The sequence below is a fragment of the Carcharhinus amblyrhynchos genome, chromosome 5 (assembly GCF_965287045.1).
Source record: "Carcharhinus amblyrhynchos chromosome 5, sCarAmb.v2.hapA, whole genome shotgun sequence".
Classification (NCBI taxonomy): domain Eukaryota; kingdom Metazoa; phylum Chordata; class Chondrichthyes; order Carcharhiniformes; family Carcharhinidae; genus Carcharhinus; species Carcharhinus amblyrhynchos.
In genome coordinates, this window is record NC_137328.1 from 79480477 (window position 1) to 79502049 (window position 21573).

At 43.1% G+C, this 21573-nt stretch overlaps 1 protein-coding gene across 1 annotated transcript in view; it reads left to right on the top strand.

The window, feature by feature from the left end:
- Positions 1-21573, top strand: part of LOC145343464 (solute carrier organic anion transporter family member 4C1-like) — a 119940-nt gene that overhangs the window by 88188 nt on the left and 10179 nt on the right. Inside the window, exons 9-10 of the mRNA XM_080189707.1 lie at positions 3363-3513; positions 11233-11399. Coding sequence (XP_080045833.1) covers positions 3363-3513; positions 11233-11399 — 318 coding nt within the window. The remainder of the gene's footprint in view (positions 1-3362; positions 3514-11232; positions 11400-21573) is intronic.

The following is a 21573-nucleotide window of genomic DNA, read 5'->3' on the forward strand; positions in this document are numbered from 1 at the left end:
CAGGTGCAGCAGGTGGTGAGGAAGGCGAATGGGATGCTGGCCTTCATAGCGAGGGGGATTGAATATAAAAGTAGGGAGGTCTTGCTGCAGCTGTATAGGGCATTGGTGAGGCCGCAGCTGGAGTACTGTGTGCAGTTTTGGTCGCCGCACTTATGCAAGGATATTTTGGCCCTGGAGGGAGTGCAGAGGAGGTTTACTAGGCTGATTCCGGAGTTGAGGGGGTTGAGCTATGAGGAGAGGCTGAATAAACTAGGCTTGTACTCGTTAGAGTTTAGAAGAATGAGGGGAGATCTCATTGAGACATATAAGATGATGAATGGGATGGATAGGATAGAGGTGGAGAGACTCTTCCCGCTCAGAAAGGACAGTAGGACTAGGGGGCACAGCCTCAAGATAAAGGGGGGGGCAGTTTAGAACGGAGTTGAGGAAGAACTTCTTCACTCAAAGGGTGGTGAATCTCTGGAATTCTCTGCCCGTTGAAGTGGTGGAGGCTACCTCGCTAAATATTTTTAAGACGCGGTTTGATGGGTTTTTGATAAGCGAGGGGATTAAGGGTTATGGGGAGAGGGCGGGAATGTGGACCTGAGCCACAACAGATCAGCCATGATCTTATTGAATGGCGGGGCAGGCTCGAAGGGCGAGATGGCCTACTCCTGCTCCTAGTTCTTATGTTCTTATGTAAACTGACAGTGGAATTGCTCCCTGAATACTGTGGGTGGATGGCCTCCTGCTGGAAAACTTTCTCTTTTCACCATCAAAAATCTGTCTGCCCCCAGTCAGCCTGGTATAGAAATCTCTTTGCGACACCTGAATCCATACACCTGAATGGCTAGGCTGAGGGTACACCTGATATTGGGCCTCCAATCTCAGTTAAATGTGGTCAACTGCTGAGAATGCCAAGACAGCATGCCATAAATGAGTTTTGAATTTCAATCCCACCATCCAGTCACTGCTTCAGGAGCAACCAGATTTTAGACAGGGGATCTCAAATAGGCTTTTTTATCCTAATCTCCAAGGTTTAATACTTGCCCTGATAGTCTCTCTTGGCCTCATACAGTAAAATGTGCTACGTCTCTTGCTACGTCAGTCTCCCAATCTCAGCTTTCCTGTTCTTCAATCTCTCTATCATCTGTGTCCCCATTGTGTCATTTTCTGGCTCATGGTAATGATTGACTTTCATTGAACCATAGCCCACAATCTGTTTTCAGCTGGGTACTGGCCAAGTTATCACACAGCTTGAAAAAGGGAGGTTGTGGGGACTTCTGGTGATGGTGACAAACAGTCTGACAACAAATTGCAGATCAACAAAACAGTGGTGACGAGGTGATGGTGCGAAAACTTTCATCAAAGAGGATACCAGACAAGTGGTCCAATTGTAATCAGTGGACTGGTTTTGGTACAACAGAGATGTTCAGAGTCACCAAGAAAAGCAGCAGAATGGAGGAATTAAATCTGAAGGAAGGGGAAAAATAAACAAGAATATAATGCTTAAAAGTGCATGTAAATTGAATGAAGGATGTAACTGTAAAACAACCTCACTGGCTTATTCTGGAAAAACTGAAGAGCTGCCACTCTCCAAAAACCCGACATTGTCATCTAGTGGCCATTGTTTGAACTGCATACACACTTTAAATGGATTTTTTAAGCTTATACTCCCTATGAAATAGTAACGAGTGTGTGACACCAGCCATGTGATAGAAACTGTCATGTCATTAACATTGAAAACAATTATTACATGTCATGTACAGGCATGATAGGTATTGCAGTCAATTTAAAGTATCATGACAGGCTATTAATTATAAGACCATAAAATAATTGAGGCGCATAAGGATTCAGCCTGTTGAGTCTATGCTAGCTCTCAGTAGGAAAATCCAAGCTGGACCATTTCCCTGCTCCATCTCTGTAGCCCTGTAACTTTATTTCCCTCAAGTGTCCATTCAATTTTCCTTTGAAATCGTCAATTGTCTTTGATTCCACTACCCTCAAAAAGACCGAGCTCCAGACATTACCACTCTCTGTGTAAAAGGTTGTCACTGAATGGGAACAGCTTTTCACTGTTTACATTAACTAACCTGTCATAATCTTGTACACCTTTATCAAATTTTTCCTCAATTTCCTTTGTTCCAAGAAAACAAGCAACCCAGTTTCTCTAATCTTGTCGCTCAAACCCTGGAATCATTCTGGAAAATCTCTTCTGTACCTTCTTGGATTCTCACATCCTCCCTAAAGATGTTGAGACTAGAACTGGAAGTAATACTATAGCTGTGGCCTAACTAAAGTTATTTAAAGGTTCAGCACAGCTTTCTTACTTTTCTATTCAATACCTATTTTTGGGAAGTCCAAGATCTGTTAATTGTTCCCTCTATACATCACTGTACCTGCATCCCCAGGTCGCTCTGTCCTTTAGAACTGTGCTATTAAGTCTATATTGCCTCTCCCTTTTCCTTCTACCAAAACCTCACGTGTCTGCATATTAAATTCCACCAGCCATTTGTCCCTCATTCTGCTCAGCCTATCTATGTCATCATCAAATTTCAAAATTTTACTCATCATTCCAATACCCAAGTCATTTATACATATCAAAAAAACACTGATCCTGGGAAATATCATCCTTCAGTCTGAGAAACATTCACCACAACTCACTGATTTCTGTCCTTGAACCAATATTTATCCAAACTGAGATTGATCCACACATGCTTTCTTGAAATCTGTATAGAAAATATTGATTGCCTTTCCTTCATCTATTGCTTCATCACAAAATTCAAATCAATTAACCAAACACTTCAACTTTTTAGTCATTTATGCTCAGTGCAGATAATTAAATTCACGGGCTAGTAATTTCCAAGTCTATAATTTTTGTTATAGATGGAGGTGAGGTCAAGTACATGAATGAGGTAGGAATAGAGGGATGTGGTCTCCGGAAGGGTAAGGGGTTTTAGTTAAGTCGGGCAGCATGGTTGGTGCAGGCTTGGAGGTCCAAAGGACCTGTTCTGTGCTGTAATTTTCTTTGTTCTTCGCTCTTTGAAAGGTGGGTCCAGGTCATTTTCTCCTTAGTGCTAAAGGATAATTAATTGCAAAGCATCCTGACATAGAAATGAAACCAATGTTGATTATTATTAAACAGCAACCTGTAAAATCCCAGTAATGTTGATTGTTCATTTTGTGTCTTACCCTTTTAAGTTAATAGCAAAATTAACAACCCAACTGTTAATAGCAACACCAGCATGACAATCACCCTAAGGACTATAATTCTTTGCAAATCATCACTGATGGAACAGAACTTTATCCCCCTGTATTAAGCTCTGATTTTATACAGACTGGGAGAACATCATCTAATTTTCTTTCCACATATTGTCCTACAGTAGCAGCACTGAAAAGAAATTCAATTTGTTGGCACCCTGCAATGAAGATTGTTATTGCGTCCGTTCTCACTACAATCCAGTCTGTGGTGTAGATCATGTCCAGTACTTTTCTGCATGCTATGCAGGTTGTACAAATGCATCAGGCAATGCGGTAAGTTCTACTAACCTAAAGATAATTTACCAGTATTTCTGATTAGCTAACTCATCAAAGTTAAATTATGTCATTATTGTGCAAATAGTCTGTTGATAAGTAAAATATTGGGGACAAAACTGTGCAGGACTGTTGATGTCTCCTCCTAGACATTGTGTCCAATAGGCCAATGTGGTGCCTTTTAATATAGGATGTTTGATACTAACCAGTAGGTCTTCATCATCTTAAGTAGGTTAACTGTATGTGTTTGTTAGCTGTAAGAGTTCTGTACATAAATACAGCAAAGGCTTCATGTTATGAGCTGTCTACATGTTTTCTTGTGCAGATGGCTCTGTCCAACTCTAGAATGACCCCCAGGTGCAAGTCATGTGTTCTCCTACATTACTGTATCGGCGATAAGTACTCAGTCCCATTTTAATCCTATATGTGCCAGACTCTTATACTACACCTCCCAGAATACTTTATCCAATATATTTCAAGTTATTCTACTTTAGGCACTTCGATTTTGATTTGATTTATTATTCACATGTATTAGCATACAGTGAAAAGTATTGTTTTTTTGTGCACTATACAGACAAAGCATACCATTCATAGAGAAGGAAACAAGAGAGTGGAAAATGTAGTGTTACGGTCAGAGCTAGGATGTAGAGAAAGATCAACTTAATCCATTCAAAAGTCTGACAGCAGCAGGGAAGAAGCTGTTCTTGAGTCAGTTGGTATGTGACCTCAGACTTTTGTAAGTTTTTCCCAACGGAAGAAGGTGGAAAAGAGAATGTCCGGGTGTGTGGGGTCCTTAATTATGCAGGGTGCTTTGCCAAGGTGGAGGAAAGTGTCGATAGAGTCAATGGATTGGAGGCTGGTCTGTGTGATGGATTGGGCTACATTCACAACCTTTTGTAATTCTTTGCAGTCTTGGGCAGAGCAGGAGCCATACCAAGCTGTGATACGACTAGAAAGAATGCTTTTTATGGTGCATTTATAAAAGTTGGTGAGAGTCATATCCGACATGCCAAATCTCCTTAGTCTCCTGGGAAAGTAGAGGCGTTTGTGGGCTTTCTTAACTATAGCATGGGGGACAGGTTGATTGTTGATGATCTGGATACCTAAAAACTTGAAACTCTCGGCTCTTTCTACTTCAGCTCCATTGATGTAGACAGGGGCATGTTCTAAAGTTGATGATAATTTCCTTTGTTTTGTTGACATTGAGGGAGAGATTATTGTTGCCACATCAGTTCACCATATTCTCTATCTCATTCCTGTATTCTGTCTCGTCATTGTTTGAGATCCGACCCACGATGGTGGTGTCGTCAGCAAATTTGAAAATCGGATTGGAAGGGAATTTGACCACACAGTCATCGGTGTATAAGGAGTATGGAGACCTAATAACGCTTCTATATCTCATTCACACTTCTGTTGGAGGAATGGTAGGCTTTTTCGTTGGAGAGGTTTATTTGGAGGTTGTTCTGACATTAAAGTATCATCCTCAATGTCTCCCCGGTGTACTGTGGGAATGGACAGTCGAGGGATGAGGAGGAGACTCCTCCTGTTTCTCCTGACTGTACTCTCTGGGGTGCCAACCAGGTAGGACTGAGATTGGTCATCAACCTTCCTGAAGCTAGTACCCTCTCCCTTAATGCCTGTAATCTAGATTTTGTCATCCTTTCATAGTTCTGGCAGATGCCTGGTGTGCTACCTTTTGTTCTAGGGGAAAGCTTGTTTCTGTCTATAGAGGTGTTCCAATGTTCCTTGCTTACCAACCGTGGTATTAGTTTGCTCAGCAGGATTGGAAGTTGCGTGCAGGGTTTCATGCCATTCAGGTGTTCCGATGGACCAAATTGTAACAGGGTAGACCTGTAAAAAGTACTGTGCGGAAAGTCCTCAATTATTCCTTATGAAGGGCTTTACAGTACAAACCTCTCTTTCAGCCTCCCCTTTTGATTATGGATATCTTGTGGAAGCTGAAAATAATGTGCAATGTAATGAAGTCCTCATTTGAAAACTGTGGATCATTATTGGACACAAACTCCTGGTGCTTTTCACCAGGAGCTTTGTGCCCCCTGTTCTGACCAGGTGTGTAATGGGTATCATCAGCAATTGGGCCACCAGTTCTCAGACCAACAGCACTATAACACTAACTGTCTCCAATTCAAAGTTTGTGAGATGGCCACTAACCAAAATGTCTGCATTCCAAAATAAAAATCGTGGATCTTTGACCTCACCCAAGAAGCATGGCTGTGGGTATCCTCTTGATGTGCCATCTCAACTCCATGAATCACCTTTGGGTCTACTGCGTTTAGATGTTTTGGCCTTGCACAGTTTGCCAAAGTATCGAAACCTATTACACTGAAAGCATTGGCTGAAATTGCTATATGTTGCTCTGACCTACAGGGTGCTTTGCTCCACAGTACTGACATAATCACTGTACTGGTAGGTTAGAATATTGCATCCCTTGACTTTGAGTATCCCTGTTTCTGTGCTGTTAAACTAACTGGACTGTGCACCATTGTTTACTTTTTTCTCATAAACATGAACCTCTGATGCACATGGAGTTCAGACTATCTAACAACATGGATAGCTTTCTTGAAGGTTGGATCTTCCTTTGCTTGCAGCATGTCTGAGAATGCACTGCTCCTTGCTTACCAACCCTGGTATTAGTTTGCTCAGCAGGATTGGAAGTTGCGTGCAGGGTTTCATGCCATTCAGGTGTTCCGATGGACCAAATTGTAACAGGGTAGACCTGTATGTTAAAAGTACTGTGCGGAAAGTCCTCAATTATTCCTTATGAAGGGCTTTACAGTACAAACCTCTCTTTCAGCCTCCCCTTTTGATTATGGATATCTTGTGGAAGCTGAAAATAATGTGTAATGTAATGAAGTACTCATTTGAAAATTGTGGATCATTATTGGACACAATCTTCACCAGGAGGTGGAACGGCAAATTGCGCGGAGGGTGTGGAGAGTCTGCAGAAGGATCTAGATAGGCTGGGCGAATGGGCCAGGAAATGGCAAATGGAATTTAATGTTGGCAAGTGCGAGGTGGTCCACTTTGGTAGGAATAATGGTAGGAAGGACTATTACTTATGTGGCGAAAAACTGCAGCAGGTGACGGTGCAGAGGGACCTCGGGGTCCTTGTGCATGAGTCGCAAAAACCCAGCCTGCAGGTGCAGCAGATGGTGAGGAAGGCGAATGGGATGCTGGCCTTCATAGCGAGGGGGATTGAATATAAAAGTAGGGAGGTCTTGCTGCGGCTGTATAGGGCATTGGTGAGGCCGCAGCTGGAGTACTGTGTGCAGTTTTGGTCGCCGTGCTTACGCAAGGATATTTTGGCCTTGGAGGGAGTGCAGAGGAGGTTTACTAGGCTGATTCTGGAGTTGAGGGGGTTGAGCTATGAGGAGAGGCTGAATAAACTAGGCTTGTACTCGTTAGAGTTTAGAAGAATGAGGGGAGATCTCATTGAGACGTATAAGATGATGAATGGGATGGATAGGATAGAGGTGGAGAGACTCTTCCCACTCAGAAAGGACAGTAGGACTAGGGGGCACAGCCTCAAGATAAAGGGGGGGGGGCAGTTTAGAACGGAGTTGAGGAGGAACTTCTTCACTCAAAGGGTGGTGAATCTCTGGAATTCTCTGCCCGTTGAGGTGGTGGAGGCTGCCTCGCTAAATATTTTTAAGACGCAGGTTGATGGGTTTTTGATAAGAGAGGGGATTAAGGGTTATGGGGAGAGGGCGGGAATGTGGACCTGAGCCACAACAGATCAGCCATGATCTTATTGAATGGCGGGGCAGGCTCGAAGGGCTAGATAGCCTACTCCTGCTCCTATTTCTTATGTTCTTATGTACAACTGTTCTATCTCTGATAAGTTCTGATTTTCAGTCTCTGTATTCACAACCTTCTGTCATAATTGTAAAGATCATTAGAAAATAAGTCAGCAGATTTTGGTATGGAGATGACTTTTGCTATCTGCCCTTTCTTTGGAATGGTGTTGAAATTTTTGACCATCGTGTAAAATAGATCAGCCAGACAAGAGCTTGGGGCCTCAGGTGTTTCATAAATTCTGGTGCAATATTATCATATTCTGCTGCCTTGTCACACTTAAAGTCCCATATGACCTTCTGTAGTTTTGCAACCCTAAGGAGGACAGGGCTGATGTCTTCTTTGCGTTGCTGATGATGTCATCTTCGTTCACCCTGGATGTTACCTTTGGTGTTTTTGCCCACGGGTGCCTTGGCTATGGCAAGCAGATGGCTGAGACATGGTTAGGAGTAACTGAGGGGTGGTTTTGAGTGGGTGGCTTTTGAATTTCTCCAAGGTGACAAACAAGATTACAACTCTGTTGTACTTAATCTAGATAAACTGCCGTTATTCTGCAATATGGTTCTCCACCACCTTCTTGAGGATAATTAGAGATGGACAGTAAATGCTGGCTTTATCAGCACCCCTCATATCCCATGAAACAATAGTAAGAAAAGGAAAATATATGCCATCAGACTTTAATGCGATCGAAATCATTATTTAAGAGGTGTGTCTTTGTTGATAAGTACATCATGTCTTGTGGTGCTAGGTTGTACAGACTAGAGGGTTTTGAGGGAGTTAGGTGATTTTGACTGGGACAGCTAGAACAATCTCTCAGCTCGGAACTAGGGAGAGAAAAATCAGTCAATGATCACCACTCCTGATTCTTATCTATGAACTCCCACTGAAAGTACAAGTGATGGATTGCAAGTTAGAAACAGAGTTTGAAATAGAAGCTGAAATTACTGGAAATACTTAGTAGGCTAAGTAGCATATGTAGGAAGAGAATCAAAATAACTGATTTAGATCAATAGCCTTTCATCAAAAGACAAAGGTGATTAGCCTGAAATGTTAACTCTGTCTCCTCAAATGCTTCCTGATCTGCTGCATATTTCCAGCATTTGCTGTTTTTATTTCAGATTTCCAACATCTGCAGTATTTTGCTTTTGTGGAAGTGGGATTAGACTTCCTTGTGATGCTTTAGCTTGCCAATGCACACACATGATTAAGGATAATTGAATGAGACCATATTCCAGCTAGAGTGACTATTGAAAAGAAAAAGGGGAAGAGGGTCTCTTGAACATGGCAGTGAAGAGAGTGGTGAGATCTGGATTGGTACAGTACTCCACGTTAGTAAAGTCAAATGATCAAGCAGTCAACCTCTTTTATTTAGACTAATTCTTCCCTTAATCTCAATATTAGCTTCACTTTGTAGTTCTTATGTTCTAAAGTCAGGTGATCAAGCAGTCATCCTCTTTTATTTAGACTAATTCTTTCCCTAACCTCAATATTAGTTTCACTTTGTAGTTCTTGCAAAACTTGATATTTTTTCACTGCAATTGCAGTACGTGAAAGGATATCATTGCAATGAAAAGACATCAAAGATGACAATAAGGCGAAAACATGACACATCTAAAGTTGGAAAATTACAAAGATTTGAAGAGAAAGTAAAACTAAAAAATGAAAAGACCAGTCAAGACATCAGAAAGTTTACAACCCTTAATGGCAATACAAACTGAAAGATCCCACCAGGAACAAGAGAACACTGAACCTGGGCATTGGTACCAGTGGAAGATATGGAATTTTTAATACATGCTGGAACAGAATCGTTGGGATTTTTTCTATGGACTGTGGTGACTTTCAATATGACATAATTTACTTCAAAATCGAAAGGTAGGAAGTTATACAATACAGCCCATAAAACAAAAGATTCTGGGAATCTGAAATTAGGCAGAAAATACTTGAAGTACTCAAAAGGTCCAGCAACACCATCTGTGGGAAGAGAATCAGAGTAAATATTTCAGATTAATAACCTTGCATCAGATGATGAGGCTTTTGACCTGAAATGTTAATTCTGTCTCTGTTATGTTGTGGCTGTTATGGCGTTGTCAAGAGATTTCTGAATTTGTTAGGAACAAAAGATATTTATTAACAAGAAGGAGGTTTACAGCTCTGGGCTGCCCTGAAGCAGAGCTCCAGTCTTTACATGCTTACTACATGGCTGTGAGAAGATTCACCCAAAGAGAGGACTCCATCCTCTTGAGTTGATCATGTGTGGTGGCCTGGGATAGTTACCCACATTGAGAATCTAGTCAAACAATGTAACCAATGTCAAATGCAAAATCTGCCACTTGCACCCAAAATGCACTCTTGAGAGTTGCCAGGTTGACCATGGGTGTAACTACATGTCTGTTTTGTGGGCACCATGTTCCTGTTCATAATAGAGGCACACTCCAAATGGTTGGACATATGCAAAATGAAGGCCATGACTTCATCAGCAATGTTCAAGAAATTGTGACAGAAATTTGTCACCAACTGGTCAGGTGCTAGTGTCGGATAATGGGACTGCTTTTACTAGTGAAGAGTTCCACCATTTCATGAGATCCAACTGCGCTCAACATATTCAAACTGCACCCTATCACCCTGCCAAACCCAGTATTATTTAAGTAGCTGTCCAAGGAAAAAAGGTAAAGAAATACCTGAACCATATGAGAAGGAGAGAATCACACACACAACCACTGGAGCAGTCTGCCCTAGTATACCTATCAGTGATATTGCTCCAGATGAAAGAAATGCAGCAGCAAACTACCCTGAGGAAGAAGAAAGCTCCAGTGGGAACCAGAGAAGTTATTTGCATTGAAGCACCTTTGCAAGTCAGGAGTCCACCCATTGACGATCAAGCCGAAATTACCTCTATTTCCAAGGCACCTGCTGGTGAATTACGACTCTCCCAAAGGATCAAGAAATCCCCAGGATCAAGAAATCCCCAGACCAATTTACTTTATAAGAAACCATTTGTTGTAGAATTTTGTAAATAGTTCAATTGTTATTGAAATGTGTTAATTGCAAGCTTAAAGATGTAGGAACATAGTAGTGTGCTCCTTTAAGGAGTGATCTCTCGGAGTGTCCTGTGACTCTTTCAGCCAATTGGGCTGGAGCACGCGAATCCTGGAGCTGAGCATGGGTTTTCCTTGCCAGTCAGGAGTCTGGAGTTGTGGAGTACAGTAGCATTTATATTGCTCTCTGTCCACAGTATTTACCTTAATATACAATTCATTCATTAATCTATTGAATGGTCACTCATTTTTGCAAGATGCCACAATGTCTTGACCCTTTCTGTGTCACAGCCTTGTGATTAGACCACTTTCAATGTCTTTATCAACAAAATGAAATGTAACTATCGGACATATAACGAAGTGATGGTGTACAGAAATGTAAACTAAAAAATGAATGCCATCAGTGATAAATTGGCTGGGAATTCCCTTGGAGCTACACCTTCTCTATTAATATAATTTCATCAGGAATTGTGTTGGAAAAAAGTTTCAGCTGCATTTCTTTGGCACGGTGGTTAGCACTGCTGCGTCACAGAACCTGGGATTCTGGCCACAGGTGATCATCTGTGTGAAGTATGCATGTTCTCCCAGTATCTACATGGGTTTCCTCCTTGTGCTGTGGATTCTTCCCACAGTCTGAAAGATGTGCTGGTTAGGTGCATTGGCCATGCTAAATTTTTCCTTAGTGTATCTGAACAGGTGCCGGAGTGTGACGACTAGGGGATTTTCACAGTATCTTCATTGCAGTGTTAATATAAACCTACTTGTAAGACTAGTGAATAAACTTTAACTGTAAAATTACAACTGTTACTTGTGAGCAGCTCTGAGGAAATTCCAGATGGACTAATTGTGATTGTCTTTTGTTTTCCAGATGTACCAGAACTGTTCTTGTATCCAGCCTGCTGGAGATAAATTTTCTGCACAGGAAGGAATATGTGCAACCGCGTGTAACATGATGCCTTTATTTATGGGATTTTTTTTGGTAGCTGTTATTTTCACATTCATGACTGGCACACCAATTACAATAGCTGTTCTCAGGTATGCTATATATTCAGTATCCACATCACAAAAGCTACATTTATTTGAAGCAAATTCTTTCTGTGAAACTTCAAAATATGTCAATGTGATAATAGACTTTAGAAATGTAAAGAATTTATACATTGATGATTTATCCAATCTGGTTTAAACACAGCATATATTGTGTAGACAAGTCTTATAGGACTGGTATTATACATTGAACTTAGAAGATGCACAACTTGCATAAAATAACACAAAATAACATAGCTTATTACTTGAACATGTTTGTTCAGCCTATGGTGCCTTTTTAAAGATTGTGAGGTTGGTGGCAAGTTTTTTGTCTGCCTTCAACGAAGTAATAGGGAGAGATTGGCCATGCTAGGACTTTATTCTTTTGGAACGTAAGATTATTGAGGGTGTATGGGGTGTCAGGGAGGGGTAGTACCTGGTGTGGGAACATGTCGCATCCTTTTTAGAGCGATTTGTCCACCATTTGCCCCCACCCGGCACTCAGCTCTCACCTGTGGCTTCCCGTAGCTGTTTGCATGCAACAGAGGCCACACCCCAGGCAACGGCTTCGACAAGCCGGCTAAGCCAGGTGAGGGTAGCCGACGGGTCTCAACCCTCGGTGAGATAGGGAGATGTCTATCCCAGCATGTGAAGACAGACTCCGGCAGATTGAGCGGATGAAACCAATGAAAGGTCCAATGGTCAAAAAAGTGGTCTCTGCAAGCGTCATGGAACACGAAGAGCATAACAAGAAGACGTTTTGGTCATCCACTGCGCCTAGTCCCATCTCCAACCATCATGACTCTTGTCTTGCCATTGGATCCAGATAGGAATTGGGAAGAGAGAGTGAGGCTGACGCTGCGCAACTCTCCCTCACTTTAATCCAAATCAAGCGCTAGTCTCGACACCATCATCATCATCATCTTCATTTGATCAGTCATCTTCGGACACATCGCATCCAGTCTCAAAATGGTTAATGGTGTCAAGGTCCTCATCAACAACGATGGACGAACAACAGGATTATTGAGGTGTATAAAATCATGAGGGGCATAGATAGGACGAACGCACATAGGCCAGAATTCTCCCCCAAAAATTCCAAGTGTCAAATTCGTATGAAAATTGAAGTAAATCAGCATATTTCCCAAAATGAATCTCCAACACTCTGTATGACTAGCATCACACTGCCAGAACAAAGAAACAGTCCAGTGGCTGCAGAGAGCAACCTGGCTAGCACTCCATTAAGGGCCCCACCTTTCAGGAACAGCACAGTGGCTGCAGAGAGCAGCCTGGCCAGCACTCTGTTAAGGGCCAGGGCACAGAACCTGAAGATCTCCAGGAAACTCCCCACAACAAGCAGCAAATCTCCAAGCCCTGCCTCCAACCTCCCCAGCACTCCGGGGACTGCAGCTCCATAAAACCTACCTCCTTACTCCTGTTGAACACCGCCATGCCAACTCCCGACTTTTATATAGTAGTTGTAAACTGCGCCAGAGTGACATCACGCCAGAGAGGTGGGAGGCGCTAATGAGGGTGGAGATGGTTGTCTCAGACCAGCTAATCAGATGCTAAGGTATGTACGTATACAAATGACAGTTACACTGATTTTCAGCGTGGTTCCGTCGCTGTCAAAAAACTTGGGTTGGGAGTCGCAAATGGGGCAGGAATGCATGTACGAACGCCGCAAGTCTGCCGATGTGAGAATCTCCCAACCCTCTGCGCTGAAAAATTAACACAACATGATGGGAGAATCGCCCCATTGTCTTTTCCTCAGGCAAGAGAAATTGAAAACTAAGGTGAGAGGGGAAAAATTTAAAAGGGATCTGAGGAGCAATGTCTTCACACAGAGGGTGGTGCATATGTGTGCTGCCAGAGAAAAGTGGTTGAGGCAGGTACAGTCGCAACATTTAAAAAGCTGTTGGATAAATACATGGATGGGAAAGGATTAGAGGGATATGAGCCAAACGCAGGCAATTGGGATGGACTGGTTGGGCTGAAGGGTCTGTTTGCATGCTGTATTGCTCTATGACTCTACAGGTGGGATTTTCCAGCCATGCTCGTCCCGAGACTGGAAAATCCTGCCCAAGGTCAATGGACCTTTGTGTAATCCGGGTCCCACCCACTACAATTCCCATTGTGGGTAGGATGGGAAAACTCCAGTGTATGTCTCAGTGAATCCTTACACTTGATAATCGTAGAATCCCTATAGTGCAGAAGAAGGCCATTCAGCCTATCAAGTCTGCATTGACTCTCTGACAGAGTATCTTGCCCAAGCCCTATCCTTCGCCTGTAAACCCCACATGTTTACCGCGGCTAATCTATCTAACCTACACGTCATGAGATACTAAGGAGCAATTTAGCATGGCCGATCCACATAACCAGCACAACTTTGAACTGTGGAAGGAAACTGAAGCACCCAGAGGAAACTCGCACAGCCACAGGGAGAATGTGCAAACTCCACACAAACCGTCACCCAAGGCTGGAATTGAACCCAGGGCCCTGGGGCTATGAAGCAGCAGATGTTCATGTCACATTCTTCAAATTTCTCAGTATATACGATCTGCATTTCCCCAGGCTGTGAAACCCCAAGGGTCATTTGCTGCCCTGCTTGATGTCACCACACTTGCATATACAGTACTGGAAACAACTCTCCATCTACTATCACCTTTCCTCCTGCGCTCCTTATATTTAGAGGAACTCCAAATATTGTGCAACTCATTGGCAACTTCTGTAGCCTCTTGAAGTAGATCATGGGGATGTCCAGACCTATTCTTCTCTGAAATTCATCTATAGATAAAATGTCACATGACATGATTGATCCATTTCTATGGCCTGTGTATAAAAAAACATTCTGCCTATCACACAAATGAATAATGTGATATACAAATGCTGGTGTGCTGCAGGTATGCGGGTCATCCATCCCAGTGACTGACAGCTCATATTAAACTGCATGTCCCTTTGGCTGTTTGCAACAGGCAGAGTTCTGACCATATCAAATCAGCCCCTGCTTGCAAAACTCAAGAGTGGAAATCTCCCAACCCCGCCCACGATGGGTTTGGTGGCGGATGGGCGCAGTGAATCTGGTGGGAACTAAAAAGTCAGAAACTTGTCAATGTAAAACTGCAGTTCTCCCACCTGTAGGCTCATCGTGGGTGGTTCTTCTTGCTGGCAGATGGCGCAAACACCATTTGCATTCATTTGCATCTCATGAATACTCATTAAAACAGCCACCCATCAGAATCCCCTCAGGTCTTCCAATCTTGTGTCACACCAGCAAGAAATCACATTGATGTCAAACTTGATTGCTGATCAGCCTTAATTAGCCATTGCCACCCCTTGACGATTAATAATTGAGAACTCGCTCTTTGTACACTCAAGAGTAAAGAATTACACACACTCCCTGACAACACACAAAGTTATAGTACCAAGTGGCACTGAATTTGGCATCACATAAATGTTAACCTTAAAAAGGGATACTTACTGTGAGAAAGGTTGAAGCTCTGAATAAGAGGATTGCAAAGATCCAAATCAAAATGTTTTCATCTAATTATTCAGACACGTGAAATGGTTTTCAAAACATACAATTTATTCACAATGATAGAGCACCCATTACCCTGAGGTGCCATCAAAACTTTTTAACCTTCCTATCCCCACCTCTACTCCTTAGTGTTAGTCCCAACATCCACATTAGGATACAGCAGTCAGCAGGTTGCTGACTGCTGTATCCAGATGCCTGTGATGACTTCAGTGGGTGTCTTCTGATGGCCCAGGCCCTGGAGGGGCCTGGCCTCATCAGGGTCTTCTGCTCAGGGACAGAAGCACCCTCAGAGTTGGTGTGGATACAGGCAAAGGTGACAGTGAGGAGCGGTACACACTTGGGATGTCCTGCTTGTAGCCTCCAGGTATGTCTGAATGACATTTGTCCTCTGTGTATGTGGCTGGAGGAGTTGGAGCACCTGATCCCCATGTGGCCAACACACTGATGGTGCCCATTTCAGTGTGTAGCCATGGAGTGCATGGCTGAGCACAAATCTGGCAGAACCTGCTGGACCAAGGTCTCCATGATGGTTGCCAACCTTCCCATTATGGCTTCATGGCTCTCACATGTTGAAATCACAATCTTAGACAGAATGCAGACTCCTCCATCATGTGTTCTATTCTGACAAGTGGAGGCAGAAGGTCTGCCCGATGTTTTGCTGCCTGCCTTTGCATCTCTACCATTGAGCTGACTGCCACTGCCAGGGGCTCATCATCTGACTGGGACTGAAAAGGTAGCTGGTCTCTAGCAGCACCTTGAGTAGCAGAGACCTGCGCTGTTGTCCCTGAACCAACTGCAGCGGGGACGTCAGTGAGGTCTTCTCTATAATGTGACTCTAAGTCCAACCTTAAACTCTGCCCCACTGTGTTATGTATCTGCACTGGTGAAGAATGCGGCTGAGTGCTTTAACTCTTCTGTCTGAGCCACCTCATCTGCAGACATGCACCAGGGGTTCAGAGAGCTGCTGGGCTGGCACAATGGCCCTGGTCTAGTGGTACCTGCTAAAGACAAAGGACAGTTTCAGTGGATGAGTTGAAGCTAATTCAGAGTTCATTGCAGTCACTTTGAAATGCAGGATTGAAGTGATGGAGATCTGTGCCAGATTATTGTGAGAGGCCAAGCTCTGCATTGTCACAGGAATGATCCTTGCCCTCACTGGCGAGCTCTCCTGCAGCCTCCTCAAACTCAGTGAGACTGGTGATTTTTGCTGTTCCTCCCATGGTCTGGGTTCTCTTTCAGAACTTGTGCACAGGTTTGGCCTGTATGACAACAAAAGAAAGAGATATGACAAGAGGGTTTGGAGTAGAGATTGGATGAAATACATGTCCCTTCTGTGTGATATGCCCTGCCCAGAAGGGAGAGGGATGGAAGTTGGAGAAATGACACAGATAGGAGGGTGAAGTTACAAAAGTCTTGTTGAGAAAGTGAGGGCATAATTTTGAGGCTGCATCCACCGTGAGTGTAAACAATGATGCAGACTCGTAATCCCACAACAGTCAGGTAACAAGATCTGTGCAGAGAGTAGCCTTTTGAATTCATGAGTTTGATGTGGAAGAGACTAAGAGAGGATTTACCTTTGGTGGGGCAGATGAGATTATTCATCTGCTTCCTGCACTGGATGGCGCTTTGTGGGTAGGTGACAGCCATGCTAATCTCCTGGGCAATGGCCTCCCAGGACAGAGAGGTGAGGTTGGTGTACTTCTTTGAGCCATTACTGGGGTGGAGGACATGTCAATGGGCCTGCACACCCTAAGTAAGGGCCTCAAGGGTCCTGGCACTGAATGTCAGTGTTGCTTTCTTCTTGAGGTTCTGGATTCTAGACATGTTGGAGGTGACAGCCTAGTGGTATTATGGCTAGACTATTAGTCCAGAAACTCAACCAATGGTCTGGGGACCTGGGTTCAAATCCTGCCATGACAGCTAGTGGAATTCGAATTCAATAAAAAATATCTAGAATTAAGAGTCAAATGATGACCATGCAACCATTATCAATTATTGGAAAACCATCTGGTTCACTTATGCCTTTGAGGGAAGGAAATCTGTTGTCCTTATCCTGTCTGGCTTACATGTGACTCCAGAGCCACAGCAATGTGTGGTTGGCTCTCAGCTGCCCTCGGGCAACCAGGAACGGGCAATAAATTGCAGGCCAGCCAGTGATGCCCATGTCCCACGAATGACTAGAAAAAAAATCTGATGGAGACTGATGGTCTGGAGACAGTGATATGTGCTGGACTTTAAATATGGTGTCGGGACCTTAGACCACATCAACTGAGGGTGGGTGGATGAAGCAGCTGCTAGTCCACCAGAAGAGGTAGAGTGGAACTCATCTGTGCACAATTACAAGGTTTCAAATGCTGAATCTTGTGTGGACCCCAGAATTGTGGCCAGTGGAACAGGTGCTGCCATAACTGCCCATCACCCTACTTTATCTCAAAATGGGAGAATTCTGCCTTTGGGCCAGCGGGATTCTTTGGTCCCACTGCAGTGAATGGAGATTTGGCTGAGTGCCAAATTCTCCATCCTCACTTGCAGCGGGGGTGGAATGTGAACAGCCAAAAAATTCAAACCACTGTCCAACGTTAGATGTGATTGCATGATTGGATGGCACTTGCTAAACAATTGTGAGGGAGTTAAGAATTATACTGGAAACCAATGCAAGCTTATCATTTGGGCTCACCTATTTATGCAAAAAATTACTGGACACTGTCTTTTCCAACTAATTTGCAGGGGACAGCCATTCTCTTTCCCCATGGCAATGCTTTGAGGGTTTGAATCCGAACAGAATTGGCAGTTCTCTGCTGCATCCTCCAAGGAATGCCTCTACCATTCAGAGTCAATCATTTGCCAAGCAATCGGCAGTCTCATACTATATAAATTGTTCTCTTTATCTTGTGAGCTGTCCTGATGACTACAAGTCAAAAAGCTTCAATAGTTTGTCTCTTTTTTCAGCAATACTCAGTCAAAATATTCCAGACTTTTGGCACAAGTACTTCTATAGTTAACCACTGCCCTGCACACCACCACCACCACCACGAATCACGCCCCCCCCCCGGCAAATCTCCAAACCCACATTGGCAAATTCACACTTCACATAATGCAGGTCCTTCACCAAACTGTTATTTATTGTGAACAAGTTGCCATGCATCACTGGGCCTGGGTGAAGATAAGGATTCAATCTGTCTACATCAGCAGCAAGAAGTCTGACAACACCAGGTTTAAGTCCAACTGATTTATTTGATAGTAAACTCACAAGCTTTCGAGGTTTCCCTCTTCGTCAGGTGAATGGAGAGTTCTGGCCTCTCCACAGCATGACTACATCAGCAGCAACCACTTAACAAACAGTCTTTTTTTAATGTGTGCATGGCGTGTGAGCATCACTGGCTAGGCCAACATTTATTACTCATCTCTAGATGTCCTTGAGAAAGTGGTGGTGGGCTGCCTTCTTGAGCCATGTGGAGTTGGTACACCTGCAGTGCTGTTAGGAAGGGAGTTCCAAGATTTTGACCCAGCAGTAGTGAAGGAATAGTGATTTGATTCTAAGTCAAAATGGTGTGTGACTTGAAGGGTAATATCCAATTTGTGGGAACAAAAGCAACGGAAGACCCCCTTGCATTTGCTGTTCTTGTCCTCTGAGATGGTAAAGGTCACGAGTTTGGAAGGTAAAGTTGAAGGAGTCAGACTGAGTTGCAGTGCATTTTGTAAATGGTACCCACAATTACTGCTGTCTGTCAGTGTGGAGAGAATGAATGTTTGTGGATGGGGTGTCAATCAAGTGGGCCACTTTTCCCAGATGTTGTTAAACTTCTCGAGTATTGTTAAAGCTGCACTCACTCAGACAAGTGGAGAGTATTCCATCACACTCCTGACTTGTATTTTGCAGATGGTGGACAGGTTTTCAGGAGTCAGGAGGTGAGCTACTGTAGAATTCCCAGCCTCTGACCTGCCACAGAGTTTATATAGGTGGTTCAGTTCAGTTTCTAGTCAATGGTTTTACCAGCTCACAATATTCCGCACTCTGAGAGAGCAACAGTGATTTATCTCGTGAACAACTGTAGCACATTTAAAACATCCAAGCTCATTTCTGTCACACCTCTGGCTACTGTTTGTCTGTTCCTCCAGCTTTACTCTGGATTGATTAGTTGTAGGCTCACAGTGACTCATGCATGGACAAATGACCACCAACTTGTATAACCTGTGGGAGCCATAATTTGTGCCCATTTGCTCTAGAGTTTTCCATTCCTGATGAAGTAATTGGATTTGTAAATTACCTGTGAATTACTATCTCCAGAAGTATGTTCCAGAGCATTGAATAACAAGGGCCTTTGTAGTCTGTTAGACCTGAGCTTTCCAATCCATGTCTGACATGTATCATTGGAGCTTGCTAACCATTTCTCCATAGTTAATGTCAGGATTCTTTGTTTCTTAAATCTCAGCTGAATGTTTCGGATGTTAAATCATAAGCTCTGAGAATACGATGCAATACTTTACTATATTGTACAATATAAGACTTAACAATATCATAGTTTGGTTACCAGCATTGGCATGAGAAAATGCTGCTAGCGCTTTTCCAGTTAATGACATTAGGAACCACCTGGGCTCATCCATGTTTGCCCACTTGGGATAGCTGATTAACAGATCAAAGGTCAAGATAAAACTATTAAAAATATTTTCCTCTTTAAACTTTGAATGGGAACTTGATTTACTAAATAGTGGTTACTGAGTTACGCAGCTCCATTTACCAGCCTTACTGCTGAAATGTGTTCTCCACAGATAATTTCAAGTAGAATTCAGTGTGACCAAATGTCAGATCAACCGGAGCTAAGGAACATAATTTGAATACTTTCTAGGTGGTGAGGAACTAGGGACTGTAGAGGAGCAAAGAGATTTGGAAATGTACAAATTATTCAATTCTAATAGGTAAAAAATCTGTCAGCAAGGCTAATGGAATATCGGTTTTTATCTCAAGTGGGCTGGATTATAAAGGGGAGAGAATTCTGTTTCAGTTACACAGAGCCCAATTAGGCCCCATCAAATTGTTTTTTTTTAATTCTGGCTGCTTTTGGTCAAAATTGACACCCATCTCCTACAGCCAAGAGCAGAATCCTCCAGTCTCATTTGACAATAAACCCTGCTGAATTTGATGAATACGATTATTACTACAGCACTGCAAAGTGTAAACAAAGTCACTGGGAAGTCAGATTATTTTTCTTTGTTTCCAGCTTTCCATTTGCAGGTGGCACAATGGTTAGCACTGCTGCTTCACAGCACCAGGCACCTGGCTTCAAATCCGGCCTCGGGTAATTGTGTGGAGTTTGCAATTTCTCCCCATGCCTGCATAGATTTCCTCCAAGGGCTCTGGCTTCCTCCCACACTCCAAAGATGGTAGGTTGATTGGCCATGCTAAATTGTCCTTTAATGTCAGGAGAATTAGCAGGGTAAATATGTGGCGTTACAAAGATAGGGCCTGGGTGGGATTGTTGTCGGTGCAGGTTCCATGAGCCAAATGGCCTCCTGCACTGTAGGGATTCTATGATTTGAGATACCCCGTGTGAAACATAATAACACCCTGCTGCTTATTGAATTTTTAGCTAGCAAGCCCCAGTGAAGGGAGATAAATGTCGTGGAAACCTGTGCTTTCGCTGCCTGTTTAAGGAGGGTTAAAGTGGGTTATGGACTTGTTGGGAGCATCTCTTATGGGCACAGGGGTCCCTCTCCCCTTCACCCAAAAATGTTCTCACCACTCAACCCCTACTTCCAACCTCCCAGCCCAACTCTCCCTGCACAGTGAAAGCTGTCGGGCTGCTTGTTTCACCTGTGCTTTCCCCTGTCACTGATTAAAAAAGCCACTTGAGGGCTTCAATAGATGGAAGGATGGGTAGGTTGACTGACGCCTCCTGCACTGACTGTAATATGGGAGGCACGTTCAGTGTGGGTGGGAAGGCCACATATTGTACTTTATGAGCTCCCCCCCCCCCCAGCCTTCAAGTGCACTGGCAGGTGGCTCATAAATTCTAACTCCATGTCTTGTCAGGTTAAGCACAACACCACCAAATGCAGAATAATATTATAGTCAGCCTGTCCAATAAAATGTCTTAATCTTAGAAAAGTACACTATGTTGACGAACCCATCTGCTACTGTTATTTGTCACAAGGTTACAAGATAATTAGAAAAATCGAAGCTTATTTGTTCGTTGTTCAGACAGATCCCATTGTTCATCATAAAAATACCCAACTGTTTTTGGTTTCTTTCCTTCTATGTTTGACTACATCCCCATGTTCCACTTGAACTTTGGTTTGGGGCAACAGATTAGGGATGGGCAATAAATTCTGGCCAGCCAGTGACACTTATCTCCCATGAATGTATGAAAAAAAAATGCCTAAATTAAATAAATGAAGTGTTCCAAAACTAAATCCTTATGGCTAAGGATTTTCTCAAAGTAAGAGTTTTTTCTAACATTGTGAATACACCGCAGAACATTGGAATTGTTTCATCCTCACAATTTCCCATATGGTAAGTTCCTATCCTCCAGTAAAATGTTGCAGAAAGAAAATAAGATGAAAAATTAACTCATATGTTTATGTCCTTCCTATCAGTCAATGAAACAGCTTTATCTGTCTCCTGAGCTGAGGAATAATCTTTGGCATGGAGAA